We start from the raw sequence: 25,632 nt of genomic DNA on the forward strand, positions 1-25,632 counted from the left end.
GAGGACACACTGACACTCAAAGGCCTTAGATCAATTCAGAATTGCCAAAGGCATACCTAACCATGGAGAGAATTGGAGTATCGATACAAAAATTCCTTGGGCACATGGGGAGGCCTCACTGAGCCTGGGGTCTGGGCATTATATTAATAAACTGGGCGGCTTCAAACAGCAGAGATTTATTCTCTCATAGTTCTGGAAGCCAGAAGTCCAAAACGAGGTAGCTTCAGGGCCTGGTCCCTCCAAAGCCTCCAGGGAGGGATCCTGTCTTGCCTCCTCCAGCTTCTGGTGGCCCCGGCGTTCCTTGGCCATGGTGGCATAACTCTGATCTCTTCTCTCATCTTTGCGTGACCTCCTTCCCTGTGTGTACAATCCTCTTCTCCCTTCTCTCCTAAGGATATGAGTATTTGGATTTAGGGTCAGCCTTAAGTTCAGGAGGATCCAATCCTGAGATGCTTAACTTGATCACATCTGCCAAGACCTTCTTTCTTTTTATTTTTTATTATTTTTTAATGTTTATTTATTTTTGAGAGAGAAAGACAGTGCAAGTGGGGGAGGGGCAGAGAGAGAGGGAGCCACAGATTCCGAGGCAGGCTCCAGGCTCCGAGCTGTCAGCCCAGAGCCCAATGCGAGGCTTGAACCCACAAACTGTGAGATCATGACCTGAGCTGAAGTCAGATGCTTAACCGGCTGAGCCACCCAGGGGCCCCTCCAAAGACCTTCTTTCCAAATTAGGTCACATTCCCAGGGGGCTCTGGGGTTAGGACTGCCACATATCTTTTGGGGGCAGTGGGGGATACAATTCAATCTGTTCCACCAAGCTTCCATGGCAACCAGAGCAGCTGTCTTGTCTTCAGGGAGGCTGTGGGCAGGGGGAGGGGAGAGAGCTGGGGCGGCTTGGCCTGGCCTCAGCCCTATTGCCACTCTGCCAGGTGGGATCGGCCTTAGAGAAAAGGAGACAGGCCCAAGCCACTGAGCTCATGCATGGCAGGGCTGAAAGTGCTCCCGGGGCTGGGTGACCAAAGCACATCCCAGTGGCTCCACACTCTTTCTCTTGTAGAATCTTCTAGAGGGAGCAGTGTGGTCAGGGCAGGCATCATTCCTCTCCCTTTTCCAGGGGGAAATGGACGTTTGGAGAGGGTAACTGCACGAGCTCCTACAGCTGTGTAGTGGCTGATCCTGGAGGCACTCATGGGCCCCGCTCGCACCCCAGCCTTCGGGGCCGCTCCTGTGGACCCCATTGACTGAGTCCACCTCAAGCACAAATGTATTTTGGAGGTGGCAGGAGGAAACAGTCTCACATCTCGGTGGCGGTCTTCAGACTTGCTTTCTAGGGCTTTTCCCCAAGAAGGCCACCAAGTGAAAGACTTGGCCAGCTACCTGGCTGCCTTATTCCACTGCTTAGCTTTTTAAGAAAATCTAAACACCCGTAATGCAAAGAAGTAAAAACTGTCAACAGGGCAGGAAAGTAGCAAATTTTGCTTGTTTGGTAGGAGAGCTAGTGTCTTTGATGGTGAGTTAATGCAACTGCAACATAGGCAAATACAGTTGACCCCTGAACGACACAGGGATTGGGGCGCTGACCACTGTGTAGTCAAAAATCCCCATGTTACTCTCGACTCCCGCAAAACGTAACTACTCACAGCCTTACTGTTGACCAGAAGCCTAACCAATAACATAAACAGTCAATTGACACATATTTTGGGTGTTCTGTGTATTATATACCGCATTTCTACGATAAAGTGAGCTAGAGAAAAGAAAGTATTATATTACAAAAATCATAAAGAAGAAAAATACATTTACAGTGCTGTCCTGGAAAAGATCTGTGGGCAAGTGGACCCATGCAGTTCAAAGCCGTGCTATTCAAGGGTCAGCTGTAGACCATTTTTGTTAAGCATTTTGATCACGAGAGTGTGAGGAATCCCAGCTTGGGAATCATTAACCATGAGTGATTTTCCTGCATTTTCCAAGGTGTTGGATACATCTAACCTTTTATTTTTATGGCACATATGTTTTAAACATGATACCATGAGTGCATGTTTGTTGTATAACATAGGGAAAATATAGGCAAACAAAAGGAAGAAAATTTTGCTTAACCTTACCACTCAGAGAAACATTGTGAACATTTTCGTATATTTCTGAGTATGTGTTTAGATTTATTCTATTGGCAGTATGTGTTTTAATGGCCATCGATATTCCATTCTTTTTTTTGTACATATAAATATTTTAATGTTTATTTATTTTTGAAAGAGAGAGCCGTCAGCACAGAGCCTGACATGGGGCTCGAACTCATGAACTGTGAGATTGAATGGCAACTAAATAGAGTAAACGGTATGAATCCAGGAATAAAAATGAAAGACAGAAGGATGTCCGAAGTCCATTTTGATGAGTGTCCTGGCCTTAGTTGGGGTCCCTGGTGGCCCTCCATGTCCCTGCCATGGCCTCACCAATCTCTGTGCCTCTACCCTTGTTGCCCCTTCACTCCAGGGCTCTCTTCTTCTAAGGTACAGTTGGGACCATGGCCTTTTCGCTGGGCGTTCTTCACTCATTGTTGCTCCGCCAAGTCCAGAGCTGGCCTCACCCCTGCTTTACTAGCCTTTGCTCTGCCCCACTTCTTTCTCTTGGATGCTATCCTGCCAGCTGGGTGAGCTTGGAGAGAATTTAACCTTTGGAACTCTAGTTAATATTTGAGATCGAAATAGTAATGCCTGCCTCACAGAATAGTATTATGTAACATTAAAACATTAGGAAAAAGAGTCCAGTGGACTTTCCAGTAATCATTTACTCATTTACTTCAGAAATGCTCATTGAACACCCGCTGTGGGTCAGGCTGAACAGGACAGAAGTGCTCTCTGTGATTGGGGAGATTCTGCTCTGGGGAGGGGTGAGGGTCAGTGGATTGTGCAGGCAGTTCCCTACACAACCACTGAGTTCCAGTTGTGATAAGGCTAGTATGGGACTCTGATAGGCGGCCAATAAATGCCAGCCCTCCCCACCTCTATTCATTCTTTGTGATTCAGTTAGAGACACCACCATAAACTGCCTTTATGTGTCTTTTCATTGTTTGACTTGTCACAACAAACACAGTCTACTTTTATAACTTAAAGAGTCCAGTAAAATTTATAATGCCTAAATCCATGAAGCTCTTTTAAAGAATGGGAAAATAGCAGCCCAGATATTACTTTCTTTTTGAAGTCTTTCTTGATAAGAAAGGCATAGGGGCTGTTCCCTCCCTCCTCACACCCCCCACCATGGTCGCTCCCACCTCCCTTACATGTGGACCTCCACTACCCCCACATTGCCCTGGAGGGCCAGGAGCCCCAGCGAGGACTGGTTTGGGGTGGCTGAGTGGCTGGCTATCCCCGGCGTCCAGCATGGTTCTGGCAGTCACAAGGAACTTCTCTTTGGATGATAGCCTGGACAAGGGTGGGGCAGAGCTGAGAAGTGGCTTTCCCAGGGGCACACAAGGTAGAGAGACTGAGGACTGCAGTAGCCTCTAGGTCAGATACAAAGGGGGCTTCAGAGGGGCGAGTGGATGAGGTGTCCTCAGAGGCAGGAGGACAGAGTGGCCAAGGCTCAAGGGAAGGATGAGAGGAAAGAGAAAGCGGCTCTGAGGTCCTATAGCCATGCCTGGGTTTACTCTAAGCCTTGCCACCCTCTGCTGTGTGTTGACCAGAGCCCCTGTGTACTGCCTCTCTCTCTGATCCTCCTTATACCCATGACTCAAGGATGCCCTCCACCTTGGCAGCCTCCCCAGCTCAGGCCCTCTGCTCCCGTCATGCTGAATTAGGCAAAGTCTAACTTGGAGGCAAGAGCATTGGGCAAAACAAACATATCTATTGTCTTAAAAATAGCCAAGCAATCTTTTCAATCTTTCTCATTAATGTCAAATTCTAAAAGTCTTAGCCATTATTACACCTTTGACCTGAACTCATCCACCAGTGATTTGGTAGTGCTCTTCCCGAGATGATGGTCTGCAAAACCAAGGATCCAGAACTGTTGATGTGAATGACCCAACCTGACTAATTGTCCACTCCCCACTTACCCTGGATTCCAGTCCTTGTTCAGTTCCTGGACCCTCCCTATAATAGGGAGTGAAAATGGGGTATCTGGAATGGCAGAGGGTGGCCCTGCCCTGAAGGTTTCCATGGTCATTTCTGCCAGTGGCAAAGGTCCATCCTCACGAGAGGTGAGAAAGGCACAGTTCCAAGGCATCTTTGGGGAGGGAGGAGGAACTGACAGGAGGGACAAGAGGCTGCTTCTCCTGCCCTTTTGAGGAAGTCCCCTTATACAATCTTGTAGAATTCCTAAGACTCCCTAGCTTTATGGCACTATTGTCACAAAGATTCCTTCCATATTTGATCCTACTCATTTCATAGGCAGGACAAAGAGGAGACAGGATTATAGTCCCCCTTTATGTAGGAGAATAGAGTCTTACACATGTAATCACATGGTCTAAGTGGCGAAGAGATGTCAGAATGAGACCTCCAGTCCCAGGAGGCATTCCCAGCACTCTTACTATTAGACAACTATAGTTTATTGCATGGGCTGTGGGGCCAGGGAGGAGGAATGGCTCACCTGGGCTACAGGGTGGCCAGGTAAAAGTGATAGAGTGGCTAGCCCTTGAGTAAGTGTGTCTGGAGAGAAAGGACAGGCAGTGGGTGAATTATCCATGGCGATGTGCTTTAGCTCTCCTATTCTTCTTGGGTCTGTGAGAACTGTTAGGATAGAGTAGGGGGAGTCTCACATGTAAGAGATGGGGAAGAGATTTGTCAGACTAAGTATCAGCCAGATGACTTAAGGTGACTATGTGGTTTGCAAATCACAGAATGCGAGGAGCAAAAGAATGCGCATGGGGCATTTGTGTGCGTACAACTGTTCTTTCAAATTGATGCCAGAGTGCCCAACTAAATAAACATGTCCCAGAGTGCTTAGGGGAGAATGTGTAGGCAATTTTGGGCAAAATATACATATTTTTGGGGGGCAAACAGATTTGTCAAAATCCACAACCATACAACTACTAATCCAAGTCATAAATCACAATCAACATCCAGATCCTTATCTAGTGATACCTTTCCCTCTAGACAAACTAGTATATTCCAGAAAAGACAAAAGTTTTAGATAACCTTTGGTAAGGTGTCCAAATATATAGGTTCCCTGATACTTCTTATAAGTTGTCCTTCAGTATCATAGGTTGACCAGCTATCTGGAACAGATTGTCACTAAGATCGATTAGTGACAATTGTGAACAGATTGTCATACTCCTGCTGCCTCAGCACAGACAGATTTAGGCCTCACAGAAGGATCTACTCTGCACACAGGTACCCCTGATTTGTCCAAGAGTGCAGTTATCCCAGACAGAACCGTTACTAAAGAGGAGGGACTTTCTGCTTCCACATCAAAAACCACTGAATCCTTTACTACAAAGGATTATCACCAACAAACAACCACATCCTTTGCTGGGGGGTCCACATTCTACCCCCCCTCAGAGCTGTCCACACCAACATTTTCAACAACTCACACCTCCTACAGCACAGATAATGCAAGTCCTGCCTCCGAATCCAGCATCAGTGAGCTCTCTACCCTCACTGTGGTCACTGAACGAACAGACCCAACTCTCACAGGTGACACAACCGTCCACACCTCTGTGTCAGATTCATCTGAGACCACAGTATCACCTGAGGTTTCTCATGTCACAGGCGCTGGGAGTTCTGTAGCTCCATGGAGTCCTGGAGAGGCATCCATCAGCCCAGCTGTCTCAGGACCAACCGCCACTGCCGTCACCCAGATATCCACAGACCACAGCACCATCTCTGATTCCTCTAAACCCACGGACTCATCTGTAACCACCTTTACCAGAGAATATGGAAGTCCTGAGCCCACCTCAAATCCCAGTGATACCTTTTCTACTTCCAGTAGTTTTGGCCAAACCACCATGTTCTTTCCAGTGGCTTCCACAGTCTCCTCGACCCTCTCTGATTCATCAAATCCTACATTTTCACCAGACACCCCCCATACCACTGACAAGGAAAGTCCTTCATCCTCTCTGGGTCCAGGTCCATCACCCACCAGCACTCAGGTCTCTGGACAAACAGCCACGCCTTTCGCTAAAGAGACAGCTGCCTACACACACGTTTCAGATTTATCAACAACACCGGCTTCTGGTGAAACGTCCTACACCCAGGATGATGAAGGGACCACGTCCCGTTCGACTCCTGGCCTGCTGTCTTCCAACCCTGGGATTTCAGGACAGACAAACACAGGCCTGACCGAGGGGCCTTCTGTCTATACAGACACACCTAATGGGTCCAAACCTACCAGTACCTCGGACAGCACAGTTACCAAGGAGGATGGAAGTTCTGCTTCCACATCTGGGCCTGCTGAATCATTTACCACTTCTGGTGTTGATCCACACACAGGCACAACTTTACCTCCAAGATCCCCTCCTTACACCACCACCTCAGAGGTGTCTGCACCCACAGTTTCGACTCACTCTTCCTACAGCACGGATGAGGCAAGTGCTACTTCTCAGTCAAGTCCTAGTGATTTATTTACCACCAGTGTGCTCTCTGAACAATCAGCCAGGACTCTCACAGAGAAGCCAACTGTCCACACCATTTCTGATTCATCTGAATCAACAGCTTCTTCCTACAGCCTCAGAACCCCAGACCTTGGCAGTTCTGCAGCACCCTCGAGTCCTGGAGAATTCTCTTCCAGCCCAGTTGGCTCACGACTGACTGCATCTACAGTCACCCAGCCACCCACAGAGCACAGCACCGTGTCTGATTCTTCTCAACTTCCGGACTCATCAGCAACCACTTATACCAAGGATGAAGAAAGTCGTGTGTCTACATCAGGTCCCACTGAATCTTTAACCACAGGGTCTTCCTATAGTACAGGTTCTTCAACTCCATCAGACCATGAAGGATTTCCCACCGCTTCCCTGACCACTGAACACAGCGCTACAACTTTTACTGGATTGCCCTCTGTCTTTACAACTATGCCTGATTTGTCTGAAACGGCCGTTTCATCTGGAACCTTCTATACCAGGGATGATGGAAGTGCAATGTCCCCTTCCAATTCTGGCCATCTGTCTAGCACCCTCTCTGCCTCAGCACACAAAACCACAGACCTCGTGAAAGGATCCAGCATGGTTACAGGTACCACTCATTCGTCAGAACCTACAGTTATCTCAGAAAGCACTGTTACCAAAGAGGATGGGCTTTCTGCTTCCACATCAAAAACCACTGAATCCTTTACTACAAAGGATTATCACCAACAAACAACCACATCCTTTGCTGGGGGATCCACTTTCTACCCTCCCTCAGAGCTGTCCACACCAACATTTTCAACAACTCACACCTCCTACAGCACAGATAATGCAAGTCCTGCCTCCGAATCCAGCATCAGTGAGCTCTCTACCTTCACTGTGGTCACTGAACGAACAGACCCAACGCTCACAGGTGACACAACCGTCCACACCTCTGTGTCAGATTCATCTGAGACCACAGTATCACCTGAGGTTTCTCATGTCACAGGCGCTGGGAGTTCTGTAGCTCCATGGAGTCCTGGAGAGGCATCCATCAGCCCAGCTGTCTCAGGACCAACCGCCACTGCCGTCACCCAGATATCCACAGACCACAGCACCATCTCTGATTCCTCTAAACCCACGGACTCATCTGTAACCACCTTTACCAGAGAATATGGAAGTCCTGAGCCCACCTCAAATCCCAGTGATACCTTTTCTACTTCCAGTAGTTTTGGCCAAACCACCATGTTCTTTCCAGTGGCTTCCACAGTCTCCTCGACCCTCTCTGATTCATCAAATCCTACATTTTCACCAGACACCCCCCATACCACTGACAAGGAAAGTCCTTCATCCTCTCTGGGTCCAGGTCCATCACCCACCAGCACTCAGGTCTCTGGACAAACAGCCACGCCTTTCACTAAAGAGACAGCTGCCTACACACACGTTTCAGATTTATCAACAACACCGGCTTCTGGTGAAACGTCCTACACCCAGGATGATGAAGGGACCACGTCCCGTTCGACTCCTGGCCTGCTGTCTTCCAACCCTGGGATTTCAGGACAGACAAACACAGGCCTGACCGAGGGGCCTTCTGTCTATACAGACACACCTAATGGGTCCAAACCTACCAGTACCTCGGACAGCACAGTTACCAAGGAGGATGGAAGTTCTGCTTCCACATCTGGGCCTGCTGAATCATTTACCACTTCTGGTGTTGATCCACACACAGGCACAACTTTACCTCCAAGATCCCCTCCTTACACCACCACCTCAGAGGTGTCTGCACCCACAGTTTCGACTCACTCTTCCTACAGCACGGATGAGGCAAGTGCTACTTCTCAGTCAAGTCCTAGTGATTTATTTACCACCAGTGTGCTCTCTGAACAATCAGCCAGGACTCTCACAGAGAAGCCAACTGTCCACACCATTTCTGATTCATCTGAATCAACAGCTTCTTCCTACAGCCTCAGAACCCCAGACCTTGGCAGTTCTGCAGCACCCTCGAGTCCTGGAGAATTCTCTTCCAGCCCAGTTGGCTCACGACTGACTGCATCTACAGTCACCCAGCCACCCACAGAGCACAGCACCGTGTCTGATTCTTCTCAACTTCCGGACTCATCAGCAACCACTTATACCAAGGATGATGAAAGTCGTGTGTCTACAGCAGGTCCCACTGAATCTTTAACCACATCTCCTGGTTCTGGACCATCAGCCTCACCCACAGCTATGGAGTCTACTTTCTCCACAAGCATCTCAGAGTCGTCAAAATACACAGTGTCTTCCTATAGTACAGATTCTTCAACTCCGTCAGACCATGAAGGATTTCCCACCGCTTCCCTGACCACTGGACACAGCGCTACAACTTTTACTGGATTGCCCTCTGTCTTTACAACTATGCCTGATTTGTCCAAAATGACCATTTCTTCTGAAACATCTTATACCAGTGGTGATGGAAGTGCTGTGTCCCCTTCCAGTCCTGCCCAGCCTTCTAGCATACTCTCTGCTTCAGCACAGACAACCACAGGCCTCATGGAGGGATCCAGCATGTATACAGGCACCCCTCATTCATCAAAATCTACAGTTATCTCAGACAGCACTGTTAGCAAGGAGGATGGACTTTCTGCTTCCACATCAAGAACTGCTGAATCCTTTACTACAAATGCTGATCACGGACAAATAACAACATCCTTTGTTATGGGGTCTGCTTTCTCCACCTCCCCCTCAGAGCTATCCACAACAATAGTTTCCACCCACTCTTCCTATCTCACAGATTCCGTTATACCCACAGATCCATTAACAACCATATTTACCAAGGATGATGGAAGTACTAGATCAACACTGAGTTCTAGTGAATTGTTTACCAGTTCTCAAAGTGATGTACAAACAACAGTGTCTTTTACTATGGAATCTGCCGTCTCCACAACTGTCTCCAATATGTCACATCCTACCGTTTCCCTCAGTACCTTCTTGACTACTGGCAAGGGAAGTTCTTCATCTCCTTTTGGTCCTAGTGCATCCTCTACATCCAGTCAGTCATCTGGACCAACAGCCACAACAGTCTCCTTTACAGAAGAGAGAACTCTCTACACAAACATTTCTGATATGTCCACACCAACCATTTCCTCCGAGACTACCTCTGTCCACGATGAAGGAAGTTCTACATCCTCCTCAAGTTCTAACATATCGTCTACCACCCCCACTGTCTCAGCAGAGACAACCACAGGCATCACAGTGAAATCCACTCTCTCTACAGGCACCCCCAATTTATCCAAATCTACAGATACTTTGGAGACTGTTGTTACCAAAGACAATGGTATTTCTTTTTCCTCATTAAATGTCATTGAATCCTCTACGACTTCTGGTGGTGATGCACACTCAAGCACATATTTTCCTCAAGGATCCACCTTCTATACAATCACCTCAGAGCTGCCCACACCATTATTTTCTACCCATCATTCTTACAGCACAGACAATGCAAGTCCTGCTTCTCCATCAATCCCCAGTGAACTCTCTACTCCCACTTGGATCTCTGAACAAAGTACTACAACTCTCACAGAGGAGCCAACAATCCATGCCACCATTTCAGAATCATCTGAATCAACAGTTTCTTTCTACAGCCCCCATCCCACAGGCACTAGAAGTTCTGCTACCCCATGGAGCCTTGGAGAGGCATCTACTAATCCAGCTGTCTCAGGAACAACTGCCAGTACGGTCCCCTTGAAATCCACAGGGCATAGCACAATCTTTGATTTTTCTCAACCCACAGACTCATCTGCAACCACTTTCAGCAAAGAGGATAGAAGTTCTATGTCCACATCTATCCCCGGCAAATCTTTTACCACCTCTGGTGGTGATGGACAAACAACTTTTCCTCCAGGATCCACATTCTATACAATAACCTCAAAGGTGTTGACACCAACATTTTCTTCCCACTCTTCCTATAGCACAGACAAAGCAAGTTCTGCTTCCCCATCAAGCCCCAGTGACCTCTCTAACCAGACTGTACTCTCTGAACAAACCACCATGACTCTTACAGAGGAGTCAACTGTCTACACCAGTGCTTCTGATTTGTCCCAATCTACTGTTTCCTCTGAAACCTCTTTTACCAGATTTGAAGGAAGTTCCTCTTCAGGTCCTGGCCAGCTCTCTACCACCTCTGGTGTCTCACAAGAGACATCCTCAAGCCTAAGTGATGGGTCTACTGTCTATACAGACACCCCTGATTTGTCCAAAACTACAGTAATCTCAGACACCACCCTTTCTAAAGAGAACATAAATTCTGCTGCTACTTCAAATTCAGGCGAAACTTTTCTCACTACAGGTGGATATCAAGAAACACCCACATCCTTTACTATGGAATCAACTGCCTCCACAATCCTCTCAGATTTATCAAATCCAACAGTTCCACATGGTACCATCTATACTACTGAGAATGCAAGTTCTTCTTCCCCATCTGGTCCTGGTGAATTAATTTCCAGTACTCTAGTCTCTGGGCAAACACCCACATCCCTTCCTGAAGCATCCACTGTCCACACAACCATGACTGATTTGTCTTACTCCACTGGTTCAGTGGTTACCTCCTCCACCAATGTCAATGGAAGTTTTACTTCCACATCAAGCCCCGGTGAATTATCCACTACCACCTTGGTCTCTGGACAAACAACCACACTTTTCACAGAAAAGCCAACCATCTACACCATTTCTGATTTGTTCAGTTCTACAGTTTCTGTTGACACCTCCTCTACCACTCCTAGTGGGGGTCCTGCACCCTCATCAGGTTCTGGCTTGTTGTCCTCCACTACCATCACAACCATCACTGAGGAATCGAGTGTCTTCACCACTACCACTTATTCCTCTAATACAATGGATTCATCTGATGCCCCCAATACCACTGAAGACCTTAGTGCATTATCTTCATCAAGGCCCATCCATTCCTTTTCACCCCCAGTCTCTGGACAAATGCTCACCACTTTGGGTGAGAATTTCACTCTTTTCATCACCAGCAGTGATTCTGCCAAACCAACGATTTCTACTTCAATCCCCTCTTCCACAGACAGCCCTAGTCCTGCATCCCCATCAGCTCTCACTTTCTCTTCTACAACTAGAGACATCTCCAGACCAACAGCCACCACCCTCAGAGGAGGATCTACTATTTTCCAAAGCAGCACAGGGTCACCAAACACAACAATATCATCTGACAGCTCCCAAACCACTACCTCTCATGCTTCTTCTTTAGCCTCAGCTCTTCCTAGCTTGTCCTCAAGGCCAGTCTCTGACTCTTCCTCAGCCGTTACAGCTTCCTCTGGTTTTTCTCCTCCTCTGTCCTCCACTTCACATGGCTCTACCCATGCTCCAGTCCTTGGGTTCAGTACGTCTTCAACTCTCCATCCCCTGTTCACTAGCAACCATACAACTGTGATGACGACCCAGTCTTCAGCTATGACACCAAGTAAGTCTTTTTGTACGTCACTCTGTGAACCTCTCCTGTCCATCTTCTCTCATCAACTAATCAGTTTTGACCTCGTTGTGGTCTTGTTTCATCCTTCCTGGGCCTTCTTGTTGTCAAAGCATGTCATCCACATGGGTGGATGTTGTCTTTTCTTTTTTCTTTTCTTTTCTTTTCTTTTCTTTCCTTTCCTTTTTCTTTTCTTTTCTTTCCCTTTTCTTTTCTTTTCTTTTCTTTTCTTTTCCTTGTAGGGCTCTTGCTTTCTTTGCTCATCTTCTTTCATTTCTTGTTTCCATCTTCCCCATTGTCCCTCCTCATTTCCCTCCCCCCCCACCTCCCCTGGAGCTTAAGATGGTGGCAGTGGTTCTCATCCTCCTTTTTCAGTACAATGCCTAAATGATGGGACCTGGAATGGGAGATAGTATTTTTTGTCCCTTGGGCTTCCATGGTGACCGCTGTGAATTCTACCCCTTCACAGGCCAGTGCCAGAATGGGACCATCTGGAATGGAAAAGAGTGTGTCTGTGCCCAAGGCTTCTTCGGTTACCAATGCAAGTCCCTTGTGGACTCCTTCTTCCTAGGTAATAAACTTTTCTGAGACCTTCAGATTGTCCCCACATTCCTTAACCACTTAAATAGGAGGGTAACATTGAAAGGACTATCTGCTACCACTGCCTCATTGTGCAGGTAGAGGAGAAAATATGACCTTTGCCTGGGTCTAAATGCAGGTAGAGCATGAGCCTTCTGACTCCTCCTCCCGGGCTCTTTTCACTGGCCCATCTGCCCCTCTCATCGGGATGTTTCTATTCCAACCCTTTCTGGAGCCTTCCACTTAGCTCTGTCTCTCTGGGTCATGATCCTGGCCACTAGTTCCTTGTAGTGTTCAGAGATAAGGGGCAAAAGTTTCAGTGACTCCTACTTGTCTCTTGAATTTCCATCCACCTGCCTACCCACTTTCTTTGCCTCCATGAGAACAGCAGGAGGAAGTTAATCCCAGAAGACATTACTGAGAGGTTGCTGTCTCATGTATAATCTGATCTGTTCCCACAGAAATCCCAGAAATAATCAATGCCACTTTAGGTGTGACAGTGAAAGTGACTAACAAGAATTTCACAAAAGATCTGAATAACATATCCTCCCCAGAATACTGGAATTTCACTCAACTATTCAAGAGTCAGGTAAGAGTAGGGAAATCTCAGATCCTCCAAAGTGGATGTCCAATGTTATTGGGGATACAGGGGCTCATTCTGACTGACTTTGGAGTTTCTCAGCTCATAGATCCTTTCAGTCTTCCCAAGTCCTGAGAGGGGGGCCTCTGAGAGCCCCTTCCTTGAACACCACCTCACCCACATTCCTTTCCTTCTTTCCTATGGGTTAATCCATGGGTTCCCTGTGGGAAGGGGGCCCTGGGGATGCCTCTGAGACAGGGAACAGGGGCTGCTGCATCCCCCATTCGTGTATGAACTTGGCTGCCTCATTTCTTTCAGATGGATAAAGCTTACATGGGCAAAGACTTTCCCCAGTACAGAGGCGTGATCATTAGGAGACTGTTGTGAGTATGTGAGGGGTGCAGGAAGCCCCTTCTCTCTGCTCTCTTGTCTTCTCCTGTCTTGAATGAGTATCAGTACCTGGCTGGACCAGATGGGCCCCCAGCCCACGGGCAACACCAGAAGGCTCTGAGCCATTCATTTATACATTCATTCATCCTTCATCAATTCTGCAAACTTGTATTGAAAGCCTACGCTGTGTTAGGTGCAGGGAATACAGTGGTCCTGGTCTTCATGGAGTAAAGAGTGGCAGAACACAGCAAAATGGCTGTGCAATCTGGTTAGAGTTAATGGTAAGAGACACACAGGGTGCAATGGGAGAGGTCTCAAATGCAAGCTGGGTGAGGTGGAGGGAAATCTTTCTGGAAGAAGTGACAGCTTTAAGCTGAGGCTTAAAGCATGAAGAGGAATGAGCCAGGTAAAGGGAATTGATGAAGGATGGCTCAGTCTCACCCAGAAGTGAGAAAGAGGAGGGCAGATTCCAGGAACATAAAGAATAGTTACTACTTGAGGGCAAAAGGGTCATGGTGGGAGAGGAGGTGGAAAGATGACCCATACCAAGTTACTTAGTCTTTAAGTATCAGCAGTTTTGGCCCACGTGGGAAAATATCTGATTGGCACTGCAGACAGCTCAGTTTGACTGCAGGACTGAGAATGGGTGGACAGGGGATGGAGATTAGAGTGGCCTGGATCAGAGAGGTGACAGTGCAGAAGAAAAATTGTCTAGTGTGAAAGATCTTTAAGAAGCAGGACCAGCAGATCATGAGGATTTGATGGGTGTTTGGAGAGGAGGAATAACACCAGATTTCTGGGCTGCTGGCAATGTAGAGTGCCCTTTGATGAGATAAGGAAGGTAAGGAGGAGGAGGATGGGGAAGAAGATGAAGAGTGGGCTATGTGGAGTCTCAAGTGCCTGGGACCCAGCCACATTGAGTGGTTGAGTAATGGAACAGTGTGTGGTGGATAGAAAGTGTCTGCAGCGGAGACACTGGTGTTGGTTTTCCTGGATAGAAGTTGCTGGAAGCCCTGGGAGTAGACCAGATGGCCTGGGAATCATTATAGCATAGGAGTGAACATTTCCCAGGAAAGAATCATGAGAAGCACCAGCATCTAAGGGATAGACAGGAGAAGCAGAGCCCCCAAAGGAAAGTGGAAAGAAGGAGACAGAAGGGAAGGTGGGAAGGGAGCCTGGAAGGTGTCTTCTCCCAGCAAGGAAAGAGGGAGATCTATACTGTCAAATGCCCATGGGGTTCCATGCCTCAGCATCCTCTACTCCATCTTGACCTCCTGCCCAGTACCAGTGCTTGTTTCAGTCTCCATTTTGGCACAAGTTTTTGTTGTTTTAAGTACTCCTGGCTCCTGGTCCTGACTTCTCTGTCACAATGTCTGTGACTGGTGACAGACCTTGTCTCAAGATCTCTCAGTGCCCCATTGGCCTTCTAACAAGGAGCTTCTGGGTTGGAATCTTATATTTCTAAAGTGACCTCATGTTTCTTCATTTCTAAAAGCATGCTTGTTTGGTTTTCAAAATAAAATCCAACAGCCTCCATTTAAAAATTTTTTAATTTTAAGTATTTTTTACTGTGGTGAAATGCACATAACAAAAGGTGGCCATTAATCATTAAATTAATCATTTTAAGTGTATGGTTTAGTGTCATTAAGTACATTCACATTGTTGTGCAACCAGCATCATGGTCCATCTCCAGAACTTTTCCGTCTTCCCAAACTGAAACTCTGTACCCTTTATTTTATTTTTTTAAGTTTGTTTGTTTGTTTTGAAGGGGGGTAGAGAGAGAGAGAGAGAGAGAGAGAGAGAAAGAGAGAGAATCCCAAGCTGGCTCCACGCTATCAGCGCAGAGCCTGACTTGGGGCTGCATCCCACAAACCAAACCATGAGATCATGACCTGAGCCAAAATCAAGAGCCAGATGTCCAACTGACTGAGCCACACAGACATCCAACTCTGTACCTCTTAAACAATAACTCTCAATTCTCCCTCATCCCACCTCGGGCAACCTCCTTTCTACTTTCTGTCTCTATGAATTGGATTACTCTAGGGACTTCATATTAGTACTCATGTAAATACTCATACACTATTTGTCCTTTTGTGACTGGCTATTTCACTTAGCACAATGTCCTCAAGGTTCATCCATGTTGCAGCAGATGTCAAAAATTTCTTCTTTTGTAAGATTGAAAAACATTTCATAGTACTGTGTACCACATCTTGTTTATCCATTCATCCATCAATGGACAGTTCTTAGTTTGCTTCTTTTTAGCTATTGTGAATAATGCTGCTACAAACATGGGTGTATGAATATATCTTCAAATCCCTGCTTTCAATTTTTTGGGATAAATACCCAGAAGTGGAATTGCTGGGTCATATGGTAATTCCATTTTTAATTTTTTGAGGAGCTGCCATACTATTTTCCACAATGGCTGCACCAATTGATCCTCCCTCCAACAGTCACAATGGTTCAATTCCACCATGTCTTCACCCAAGAGCTTCCAGTTTTAAGAATGGATTTCACCCAATGGCATTTATTGTGATCACTGATATTTTGGAATCTTAGGTCATTTTACTCTGCAGCTTCCCTCTAGGATGCTAACTGTTGGAGGGAACAGTCTCTAGTCTGTCCTGCCTCTGGGTCACATAGTTAATTGTGTTTCATCACCCCTCTGGCTTTGTGGGCCCCACTTTCTGGGAGGGTGGGCGACATAGGGTGACTGATGAATCACCAACTCCTGGTTTTAGCAATGGCAGTGTCGTGGTGGAACATGACGTCATCATGGAGGCAAACTACACTTCAGAGTTTGACAAACTATTTGCAAACCTCTCTAAACTCATAAAGGTCAAGATTATGAATGAGACCAAAAGGCTATCTGGTGATTCTGAAGAGTGCAGAGGTAGGCTCTCCTAAAACCCCTTGACGTTGGTGGGGAAAGGGTAGGAATGCCTCAGCCTCCCCTCACCCCATGTCTCTCCTCCTTTCTGGAACTCCAGAGACCTCCCTATAGGGATCCAGAAGCCAGGCCCCATTTCCCCAGACTCCAAAGTGCCCCCAACATCTCCCTGTCGTGGGCTCAGATTGTCATCAGCCCTAATGTTCCCATCTGAGCCTGCTTACTGGCCCAGCTGCATCTAGGGATGGGCCATGACCCTAGTAGGGCAGAGGGAAGTGTTTTTGTTTTGTTCTTTCCCACCATGCTTGGCAGCCTCCTCACATCTGTGCTTCAGTGAGGAAGCCACCATCGTGAGCGAGAACGTGATGCTGGGGTTTGACTTGAAGGGTAAGCATCTCTGCAGAGTGGTAGGTGTTGGGGGGACAGGGTGTGGGCAGTAAACATGAGGGCTGGTGGCGTTTTAACCAGGCTGTCTACCCTTCCCCACCCCCCACCCCCCAGAACAATGCACTCAGAAGGCTGCGAAGGACTATGCCCAGTTCTACTTTGTGGATGAGCTGGATGGGAAGCTGGCCTGTGTGACCAAATGCACCTCGGGGACGAAGCTGCAACTGAACTGTAATGAGGGAGAATGCCAGCTGCAACGCAGTGGCCCCCGCTGCCTGTGAGTGTCCAGCCCCTCTAAGGCCAGTGCCCACTCTCTCTAGTGGTAGGACCACACCCTCCACCATAGTTATGGGGCAGGGTCAGGGTAGGGGGGGACGCAGAAGGAATTGGGCACAGCTTACAAGACACATCCTTCCCCACCCATCCCTCTTTCTTCTATCCAGGTGTCCCTTCACCCCCCCCACCCCCACCAGAGGTGGGGGAGGTGCAGGTTATAGATGTGGGCATTCTAGGAGTGAGCAAGCCCCCTCCTGAGAAAGTTCTAGTCACCAATTCCCAAATCTATATCTATAGATCTCTATCTTTCACTTTCCTTTCAATATCCCAGCTACAGTGCCATTATATCACTCCTAGCTATATATAGCTGGGGCATTAAGCTCAGGAGAGCATACATTAAAGCATAAAATATAAAAATGGTAACAGGTCAGTCAAGGTGCCAGCTAGAGATTAGATGAGTGGGCACGATATGTCTAGGACAAGGCATCTGACACTCAGATTCTGAATCCTGTTCTGCAATACTGAATCCCCATCTCCTCTCTGCCCCTTAGTCTTGGGGAGCTTCCTAACCTGGGTCCCTCCTAACCAGTGCCTGCCCTTCCTTGGAGGGAGAGCCGGCTTCCTGTGCTTTGGCATTGATTTTTTTCTTTTGCAAGATTGGGTGTGAGGGATGTTGGTGGACTGGCCTGAGCTTGCGTGTGTCTCCAGATGCCCAACCTCGGACACACACTGGTACTGGGGAGAGACGTGTGCATTGAGCACCAGCAAGAGCCTGGTGTACGGGAGTGTGGGGGCCGTGGGAGCACTGCTGGTGGTCATGGTGGTGATCCTGACTGTCTTCCTTGGTCGATCCCAGAGAAAACTGCACAGGTGAGCTTATGGATTCGGGCCCAGGGAAAGGGGGCCACAAGATCCCAAGGCTCTCCTCCTTCCCCTCAGCGTTTGGAAGTCTGCTGGGGACCCAGCCCCACTCAGTTCTGGTTAACAGCACAGGGCAGCCCGCGGATCTGATCTGTTTGGCAGAGAGATGCGACCAAACACTTGTGTCCTGAAATTGGATTATGTGATGACATTACCTGGTGTTATCACTTTGGCTGCCACAGGGCACCCCTGGGGATGAGCTCTCCGGCATTGCTTTCCCAGCAGTAAAATGGGGGAGGGGGAATCTACCCTGAGATGGTTGAGAAGCACAAGGCAGAGCACCTCCGGCAGCCAGAGGGGGGTTCCTCTGATTCTGGTCCATTGGTCCCATCTCACCGATAATGGAACTCCCGTGGAAGGGAGGAGGGGTAAGGGCAGGCCTTGGAGATGTTTTGTTTTCTGCCACCACCCTGGGGGCAGGCCCCTCCCTGACCCAGGGCTTGGCAGTGACAGCCCTTTCCAGAAGCCAAAGGTCAGGGCCCTCTAAGCTCCCTCCACCCCCCTGCCACCAGCTGCTCAGGGTGTTTCTGTTGGCAGGCAAGAATACAATTTGTGGCAAGGAGAAGATCTTCCTGGCGGCTTCCAGAACACAGGCATCTGGGAAGGTACTTCTCACCAGAGGCGAGGGTGGGGGCAAAGCTGGTGGGTGGAGATAGGCCGAGAAGGCATCACAGCCAGACACGATGTGGCTGTGGGGGCTGCGTGGGTCCTGCCAGCTGGTTTTACAGGTGCTGCGCCCCTGGGCTAGGCCAGTTTCTCTGCAGCCTCCTGACCCCTGAGCCCCCATGTGGTCCTTGCCGACCCTCGTCTTTTCTCTGCTCCTCCTCGTGCCCACCCTTTCCCTCCCCCATGCCTTTGCAAGTACTGCACCTCTGTCTGGAAGGTTCCTCTTGCTGGGGGCTCTGCAAGTCACAATCCCACTCTGTCTCCCACTCTGGTTCAAACACTGCCTCTCCATGGAGCATCCTGTGTGTTCGGGCTCTTCTGATTCCCAGCTGCCGTGGAAAGCCACCATGTCCCGCAAGCCACCATGTCCCGTGGTGCAGGGAGATGAAGAATCTCTAGCCACCACCATCCCTGCCCCTGGGCAAGTCCTGCCCTCCCAGTTCCTCCAGACAAACAATGGGGAGGGGCTACAGGTGGTGGAGAGCAGCCGGATCCTGCCCCCAGAGACCACCCCCTGTGAGAGTCTCAGATGTACTCACAGTTGGTGGGAGGACAGGGCCATGCCGTGGGCTCCAGGGGCACAGAAATCTGCCCGGTCCAGCCAGGGCAGGGCAGGATCAGAAGACTGCAGAAGCGCCCTCACCTGAGCCAGTCTGCAGGCTGGGCAGTGCTGCGGGCTGGTTCATAAGCTGTGTGCTTCCTGCTTCCAGGAACACAGATACCAGTGAGGTCGTGGAGATCTCTGTGGGCCGTGATGGAGGGACCCACTGGAGGGGCTTTAAGGTCAGGGAGCCAGACATACATTTCGAGCAGCTCACTCAGGGTGAATTGAGGGGGGCAGCCCTAAAGTGGGGAGACCAAGGGGATGGCTCTGCTGTAATGTAGGTGAAGAATGATGAGGCTGGGTGGGGACAGGGGGATGGGAGGAGTGGATAGCAGAAGTAATTTAGATGCCAGTGAGCTGGGCCAGGCTTGTTGCTCACAGGCTGGGGAAGGGAGAAGGCCTGGATTGGGGGAGGGACACTGCCTGGTCGGGGGAGAGGCAGCAGGTGGGGGCGCATTGAGTACGGGGGCTGGTGAATAGGGGTACAGAGGCATCACCAGCTCTGGCCTATCTGAAGCCTGGGGAGAAGTCTTGGCCAGTGGGCGGCTGGGAGGCGGCAGGAAGAATACAGGTGCGGAAAAGAGCAGAGTGAAGGGCAGGGTCCCCGGGATGACCTTGAAGGAGGCAGAAAGAAGAAATGGTCGTGGAAGTGCCTGGAGAGCCTGGAGCCTGCGGCTTGGAGGCCCAGGAGTGGGGGATGTGCAGGACTGGGAAAATGGTGGCTGAAAGCACGCCCACTCCAAGAGAAGATTCTGGGCACTGCTGGTTTCTGCTTGCTGTGGTTCCCGTGGCTGTGAGGCAGTGTGTGCCGGTCACCCTCGAGCAGGGCTTTCCTCCTGTTCCACCCTCGCCCAGGTCACCCCTGAGCCTGCCCGTGGCCATGACTTTTGACCCTAGGCGTGTCAGGGGGCTGTGCTTCTCTCTTGTCTTGCTGTCACATGGGGCCAGCCCCCCAGTCTCACTCTCAGCCCGGCCCCTTTTTCTGCAGATGAGAATCTGAAGGAAGACAGATTCGCCCTTGAAAACATCTACAGCCATTTCCAGCCCTCTCTGGAGAACGTTGACCCTACTACAGAGGTGACTCAGGGGTCTGTCCCCAGCTAGTAGCTGTTCCCTTCCCCCCAGCCCTGCCATCCACCACCCTGGGCTGCCTGGGGGGTGGTGGGCACCCTTGGTCTAGAGGCAGGTAACTTCTATTGGAGCCTCCTGGGCCTCACCTCCTCTCTCCCGCCCCCAGCTCCACATCCAGAGGCCCAGGGTCCTGACAACTGCTCAGTGAGTGAGACAAGAGGCTCCCACCGCTCATCCAGATTTGGACAAGACAGCAGATAAGAGCCCACGACAGCGCTACTCCCCACCTCCCCTGTTGGTCCAAAGGAAACTGACATCAGGGCCTGAGGTGGCCCGGTTCAGAGCTGGTGGGCTTGGTCTGGGCCCTGCTGTGAACCCCCCTCTGCTTTCTCACACTCCGTCCAGGAGCCCAAGGGCTGCCCAGACACCCTGACATCATTGTTTGCTCCAGAGACGCCCCACTCTGGAATTCCCCCTCCCCCCAATAAAAGAGCTAGGCTTAAAGTAGAGAGCTGTGAGTGGTTTCTTTCCCTCCCCTGCAGGGGCCTGGAGCTCAGGAAGCCCTTCTTGGGGACAGCACTCTTCCCAAGATTAGATGCCAAATCTGGACATGGGACACCCAGCACTCTCAGCCCCTTCTTGTGACCATATGTAGAACATGGAGCACGGAGCTCCTCGCCTGTCTAGGTCAGGGCAGAATCGGGCCCACCTCTGCCTGAGGTCACTGTGGCAGACGAGCCTGGGGTCAGAACTTGGGGGCCTCAGGCCCAGGGAGTGATGGGTGGGAGCAAGGAAAGGAGTGAGGACTTGGCTCTGTTGATCTTGGGGTGGGGCAAGGTCACTCTGCATGGCCGTGGAAACTTGTGCTCACCTGGGAGCTCACAGATAGATCTCAGGGCCCACAGATCCAAGAATGCAGCCATCCTGGAGCTGGGCACTGGCCTAGGTGTGGCCATGACTTGCACCCCATGTCCTGGTGGGGTCATCAGGGTCAGTAATGAGAGCTCGAGAAGAAGAGAGGAGGAGTCACCTTACCAGGGGGCTGGAGCGGAATGACGGGCACCCTTCTCCTCTCAGGTTCAGGCCCAGCCTCTTCTCCAAGGGTGGGAACCTCCCTCCAAGGGTCTTCTCAGTTCTCCCAGGCTGCTTCAGGGCCCTGTGCCTGCCCCTCTACCTGGGTGACAAACCTGGTGGCCTGTGTGCCTGCGTGCTGCCTGGCAAGGGAGGGGCTCCCCTCCCTCTGCCCTTTGGCCTGAAATAAAATCCGCACCCCCAGTCAGGATAGAAGCTCACACACTGACTCAGGTGGGCTGGCCCCAGCTTTCCAGTGTCTCAGGGATCAAAGGGCTCTGGGGCCCATTTATTACTGGGGTTCTTTGGCTGACACTCATTTTGCGCATTCCTGAGAGGGTGAATGGCAGGTGCGCTGCCCTCCGAGCTCCAATGTCAAGACTGGTGACCATGATGCTCTGCCTGCTGCCCCTTGTCTTTCAGCTCCTGTCTTGCCATGCTGCTGCTGGGCAGGGTGAGTGAACCCCCACCTCGCCTCTTCTCCCCGGTCTGCCCAGGCTCGAGGGAGGGCTGCTTCCGGGGGCGGGCACAGGTTGGGGTATCATCTGCCTGGAGCTCAGCTCATGTCCCTCACCCTCTCTTCTCCCCAGCTACATTCGGGAGAAGAGCCAGGGCTTTGGGGTGGGTCCAAGTTAGCCTTTCTGAGCTTGCTTCCTCTCCAGAAAGAGAATAAGAACTCAGACTTGTCAGGGCTGGAGGGTTAGACTGAAACCGCTCCCCCCTGCCCTGCGGTCCCTGGCATATAGCAGATGCTCAGCCAATATTAGGGTCTGTCCTTACCCTGTGGATGTGCCCCTCCACCCCCCTGGCCACCTCCCCCCAAACATCCAGGCCTTCCTTTCATAAGAGACGAAAGCCTGAAGTCTCTGCTCTGACTCTTGTTCTGGCCATTTCTGTATCACCCCACCCCTGCCTTGTGCCCCGAGCATGTCCCAGGGCTGTCAGGCATCCCAGAACCAGGAAAGGGGCCACTGCTCTAGCCAAATGGGCACAAACTGGGGTTTGGGGAGCCCCAGATTCTAAAAATGCAGTGAAACAGCTGTGTGCTGTGGGGCAGCTCAGTTCATCTCTGGCTTCAGTGTCTTCCCCTAAAGGACAAGGGTTGGGCCCACTAAGGGTTCCATGGCCATGGGGACTGGGCTCAGGTTGGCAGAGAATGACAGGGGTTCCTGGTCAGACCTTTCAGGGGTTCCCTCTGCCACTCGCCTGTCCCCAGAGAAAGAGGGAGGGGAAAAGGCAGAAACGAAACTGCAGGCCTCAGATTTGCACTCCCTTGAGACGTGCTCCAGGAATGGCCTGGGTGGGGTGGGAAGGGGTCTTAGAGGCAAAAGTGGGGGCTCATGCTGGACCCTGTGGATGTCATTCAGACTGCCATGTCCTGGACTGTGTTTTGCCCTGAGCTCAAAACACCAGGAGCAGCGGGGGCTCCTGGTTCCCTGGACCCAGATCTTGGGCAACTCTTCTCCAAAGAGGAAATGGAGTGGGGGCTGGGAAGAAAGTACCTGTAAATGTAATCCTGGGGCTGGGGCCTCCTTGGCCCAAACCCACCCAAAGGAGACAGGGCCTTCTCTGGAGGCCTACCTGAGGGCTGACTGGCAAATGAAGAGAATGGAGGGAGGTAGGGGGGCCGAAGTCTGGGACAGGGTGGGGCAGTGGCTTGGCATGGTCTAAAGGGCTGGTTCACTGACCTGAACCCTGCCATCACTTGGCATGGACTCCCAATGTGACGACACCCAGAGCTGCCACCTTATTAGTACTGAGAATGACACCCTCTTCCCAGGCACTGTGTGTGCTATCCATATTCTTAGTGACTTATCTCTAATAGTGGCATTTTAGGCACTAAAATGGGCCTTAGTTGGGGAAGATGTTTCCAGCTCCTTCTCATTCCTCCACTCCCCTGCTCTCCCCTTTCTGCTCTCTGTTCCTTCTTTCTGGCCCCTCCCTCCACTCCCTCTCCCTCTCTCCCCCTTCTTCTTTTTCTCCTCCTCCCACCCCTTGGTCTCTCCCACATTCTGCACCCTGTGGCTCATCGCATCTCCACTCCCAGTCTCCCCCCTCAGTGAAATGGAGCCTTGAAGACTCTCTGGGATTCTGTGGTCCCCTCTCTGGGCCTGGCATCAGCTGGTCTGTAGAGCCCTGGCCAGCCTTGAATGGCACCTGACTCTCCCATGTGTCCTTTTGGGGACCCAGAGCCACATCCCTTCTCAGGCTACTGGGCTGGGGATGCCTGAGTGGGACGTGGGCCTTGAGGAAGAATCTGGTGGCCTTCACCTGGCTCTTCCCGGCAGGCACACCCTCTTCTGGCCATCTGGCCCCTCCTTCCAGCACACCCTGGTTATATTGCTTGTCAACGAAACACAACATTCTGGGCCCAGTCGAGCCCTGTCCAGCCCTGGTAAGTGCCTCTTACCTCCCATATCCAGCACAGATGTGTCCAAGGCCTGGGTGCTCAGTCATCTCCTTCTGCTCGCTTCCCCTCCTTCCCTTCCCCAACCTGAGTGCTTTTGCCCACCCATGTCCTCACCACCCTGCTACTGTCATCCTCCTCCTGAGGGAGTCACTCCAGTGGCTATCCCCCCAACCTCGCCTCCATCAACAAGGTCCTTCTCCTCTGAGGAGCTTTCCTAGGGGTCACCACTGACCTCTCTCTCCTTGAATCCACTGCTGCAACCACAGGTGACCAGAAAGAATTTCCCTTCCAGGGCCACCATAACAAATTAGCACAACCTGAGCGGCTTAGAACAATGGAATTTCTTGTCTCACAATTCTGGAGGTCAGAAGTCCAAGACTAAAGTGTCAGCAGGACATGCTCCCTCTGAAGGCAGTAGGGAAGGAAAGAACTATGCCAGGCCTCTCCCCTGGCATCTGGTAGCTGCTGGCAATAGACATTCCTTGGCTTGCAGGCACGTCACACCGATCTCTGCCTTCATCTTTCCCTGAGGGGTTCTCCCTGTGCGCACGTCTCTGTGTCCAAACTTCTCTTCTTTTTTTTTTAGTTAAGTTTATTTTTTTATTTTGAGAGAGAGAGAGAGCGAGCAGGGGACAGGTAGAGAGAGAGGGAGAGAGAGATTCCTAAACAGGCTCTGCGCGGTCAGTGTAAAGCCTGATGTGGGACTCGAACCTATGAACTGTGAGATCATGACCTGAAACCAAGAGTGTGACATTTAACCAACTGAGCCACCCAGGGGCCCCCAAACTTCCCTTCTTCTGTTTTTGATTTTGGCTATTCTGACAGTATGAGGTGATACCTCATTGTAGTTTTGATTTGCATTTCCCTTTTGATGAGTGATGTTGAGCATCTTTTCATATGTCTGTTGACCATCTGGATGTATTCTTTGGAGAAATGTCTGTTCACATCTGTCCATTTTTAAATTGGATTATTTGATTTTTGAGTGTTGAGTTGTATAAGTTCTTTTTTAAGAATGTTTATTTATTTATTTGGAGAGATAGAGCTCGCAGGGGAGGGGCAGAGAGAGAGAGGGAGAAAGAGAATCCCAATCCTAGTCTGACAGTGCAGAGCCCAACACAGGGCTTGATCTCATGAACCATGAGATCATGACCTGAGCCAAAATCAAGACGTTTAACCCACCTAGACACCCAGGGGCCCCTGTATAAGTTCTTTATATATTTAAGATACTAACCCCTTATAGGATATGTTGTTGCAAATATCTTCTCCCATTTAGTAGGTTGTCTTTTAGTTTTGTTGATTTTTTCCTTTGCTGTGCAGAAGCTTTTTATTTTGATATACTCTCTGAATTTCCCTTCTTTTAAAAAATGTATTTAAATTCGTGTCAGAATTTCCCCTTTTTATAAGGACACCAGTCATAATGGTCATAAGCCCACCCTAATGGCCTCATTTTCACTTGATTTCCTCTGTAAAGACCTATATCCCAATAAAGACATGTTCTGAGGTCCTGAGGGTTAGGAATTCAGTATAATTTTTTGAGGGATGGATAAATTCAACCCATGACAATTGCCAAGAATCAAAAAAGCTAGATAGCATACTGGTTGTTGAGAATGTGGGAAAGAGACACTGCCAGCCACAGAAAGGGAGTGTGATTGGTACAGTTCTATAGAAGGTTTTTTTTTTTTTTTTTAGACGGTCTTTGAGAAAAAAGGAACACAATATCCAGGGCACATGCTCTTTTGCCTGGCAATTTCTATGTGTAGGAATTTGCCCAATGGATACACTCATATACCAATGCAAAGTCACAAATAC

General features: G+C 49.8%; 1 protein-coding gene and 1 long non-coding RNA gene across 2 annotated transcripts in view; one reads left to right on the forward strand and one right to left on the reverse strand.

Moving 5' to 3' along the window:
• Positions 1–250: 250 nt before the first annotated feature.
• Positions 251–25,632, reverse strand: part of LOC144614765 (uncharacterized) — a 129,006-nt gene continuing 103,624 nt past the window's right edge. The window contains exon 3 of the long non-coding RNA XR_013552895.1: positions 251–388. This is a non-coding gene — a long non-coding RNA (uncharacterized LOC144614765). The remainder of the gene's footprint in view (positions 389–25,632) is intronic.
• MUC12 (mucin 12, cell surface associated) lies at positions 12,354–21,381 on the forward strand. Its single transcript, XM_060649277.3, has 10 exons — positions 12,354–12,552; positions 13,022–13,149; positions 13,459–13,523; positions 16,269–16,420; positions 16,730–16,804; positions 16,919–17,081; positions 17,789–17,950; positions 18,539–18,606; positions 20,260–20,348; positions 20,509–21,381. The coding sequence occupies exons 1-10, from the start codon at positions 12,369–12,371 to the stop codon at positions 20,548–20,550; spliced, it is 1,128 nt and encodes a 375-aa protein (XP_060505260.1). The 5' UTR covers positions 12,354–12,368; the 3' UTR covers positions 20,551–21,381.

The sequence above is a fragment of the Panthera onca genome, chromosome E3 (assembly GCF_046562875.1).
Source record: "Panthera onca isolate mPanOnc1 chromosome E3, mPanOnc1 haplotype 2, whole genome shotgun sequence".
NCBI classification, from domain to species: domain Eukaryota; kingdom Metazoa; phylum Chordata; class Mammalia; order Carnivora; family Felidae; genus Panthera; species Panthera onca.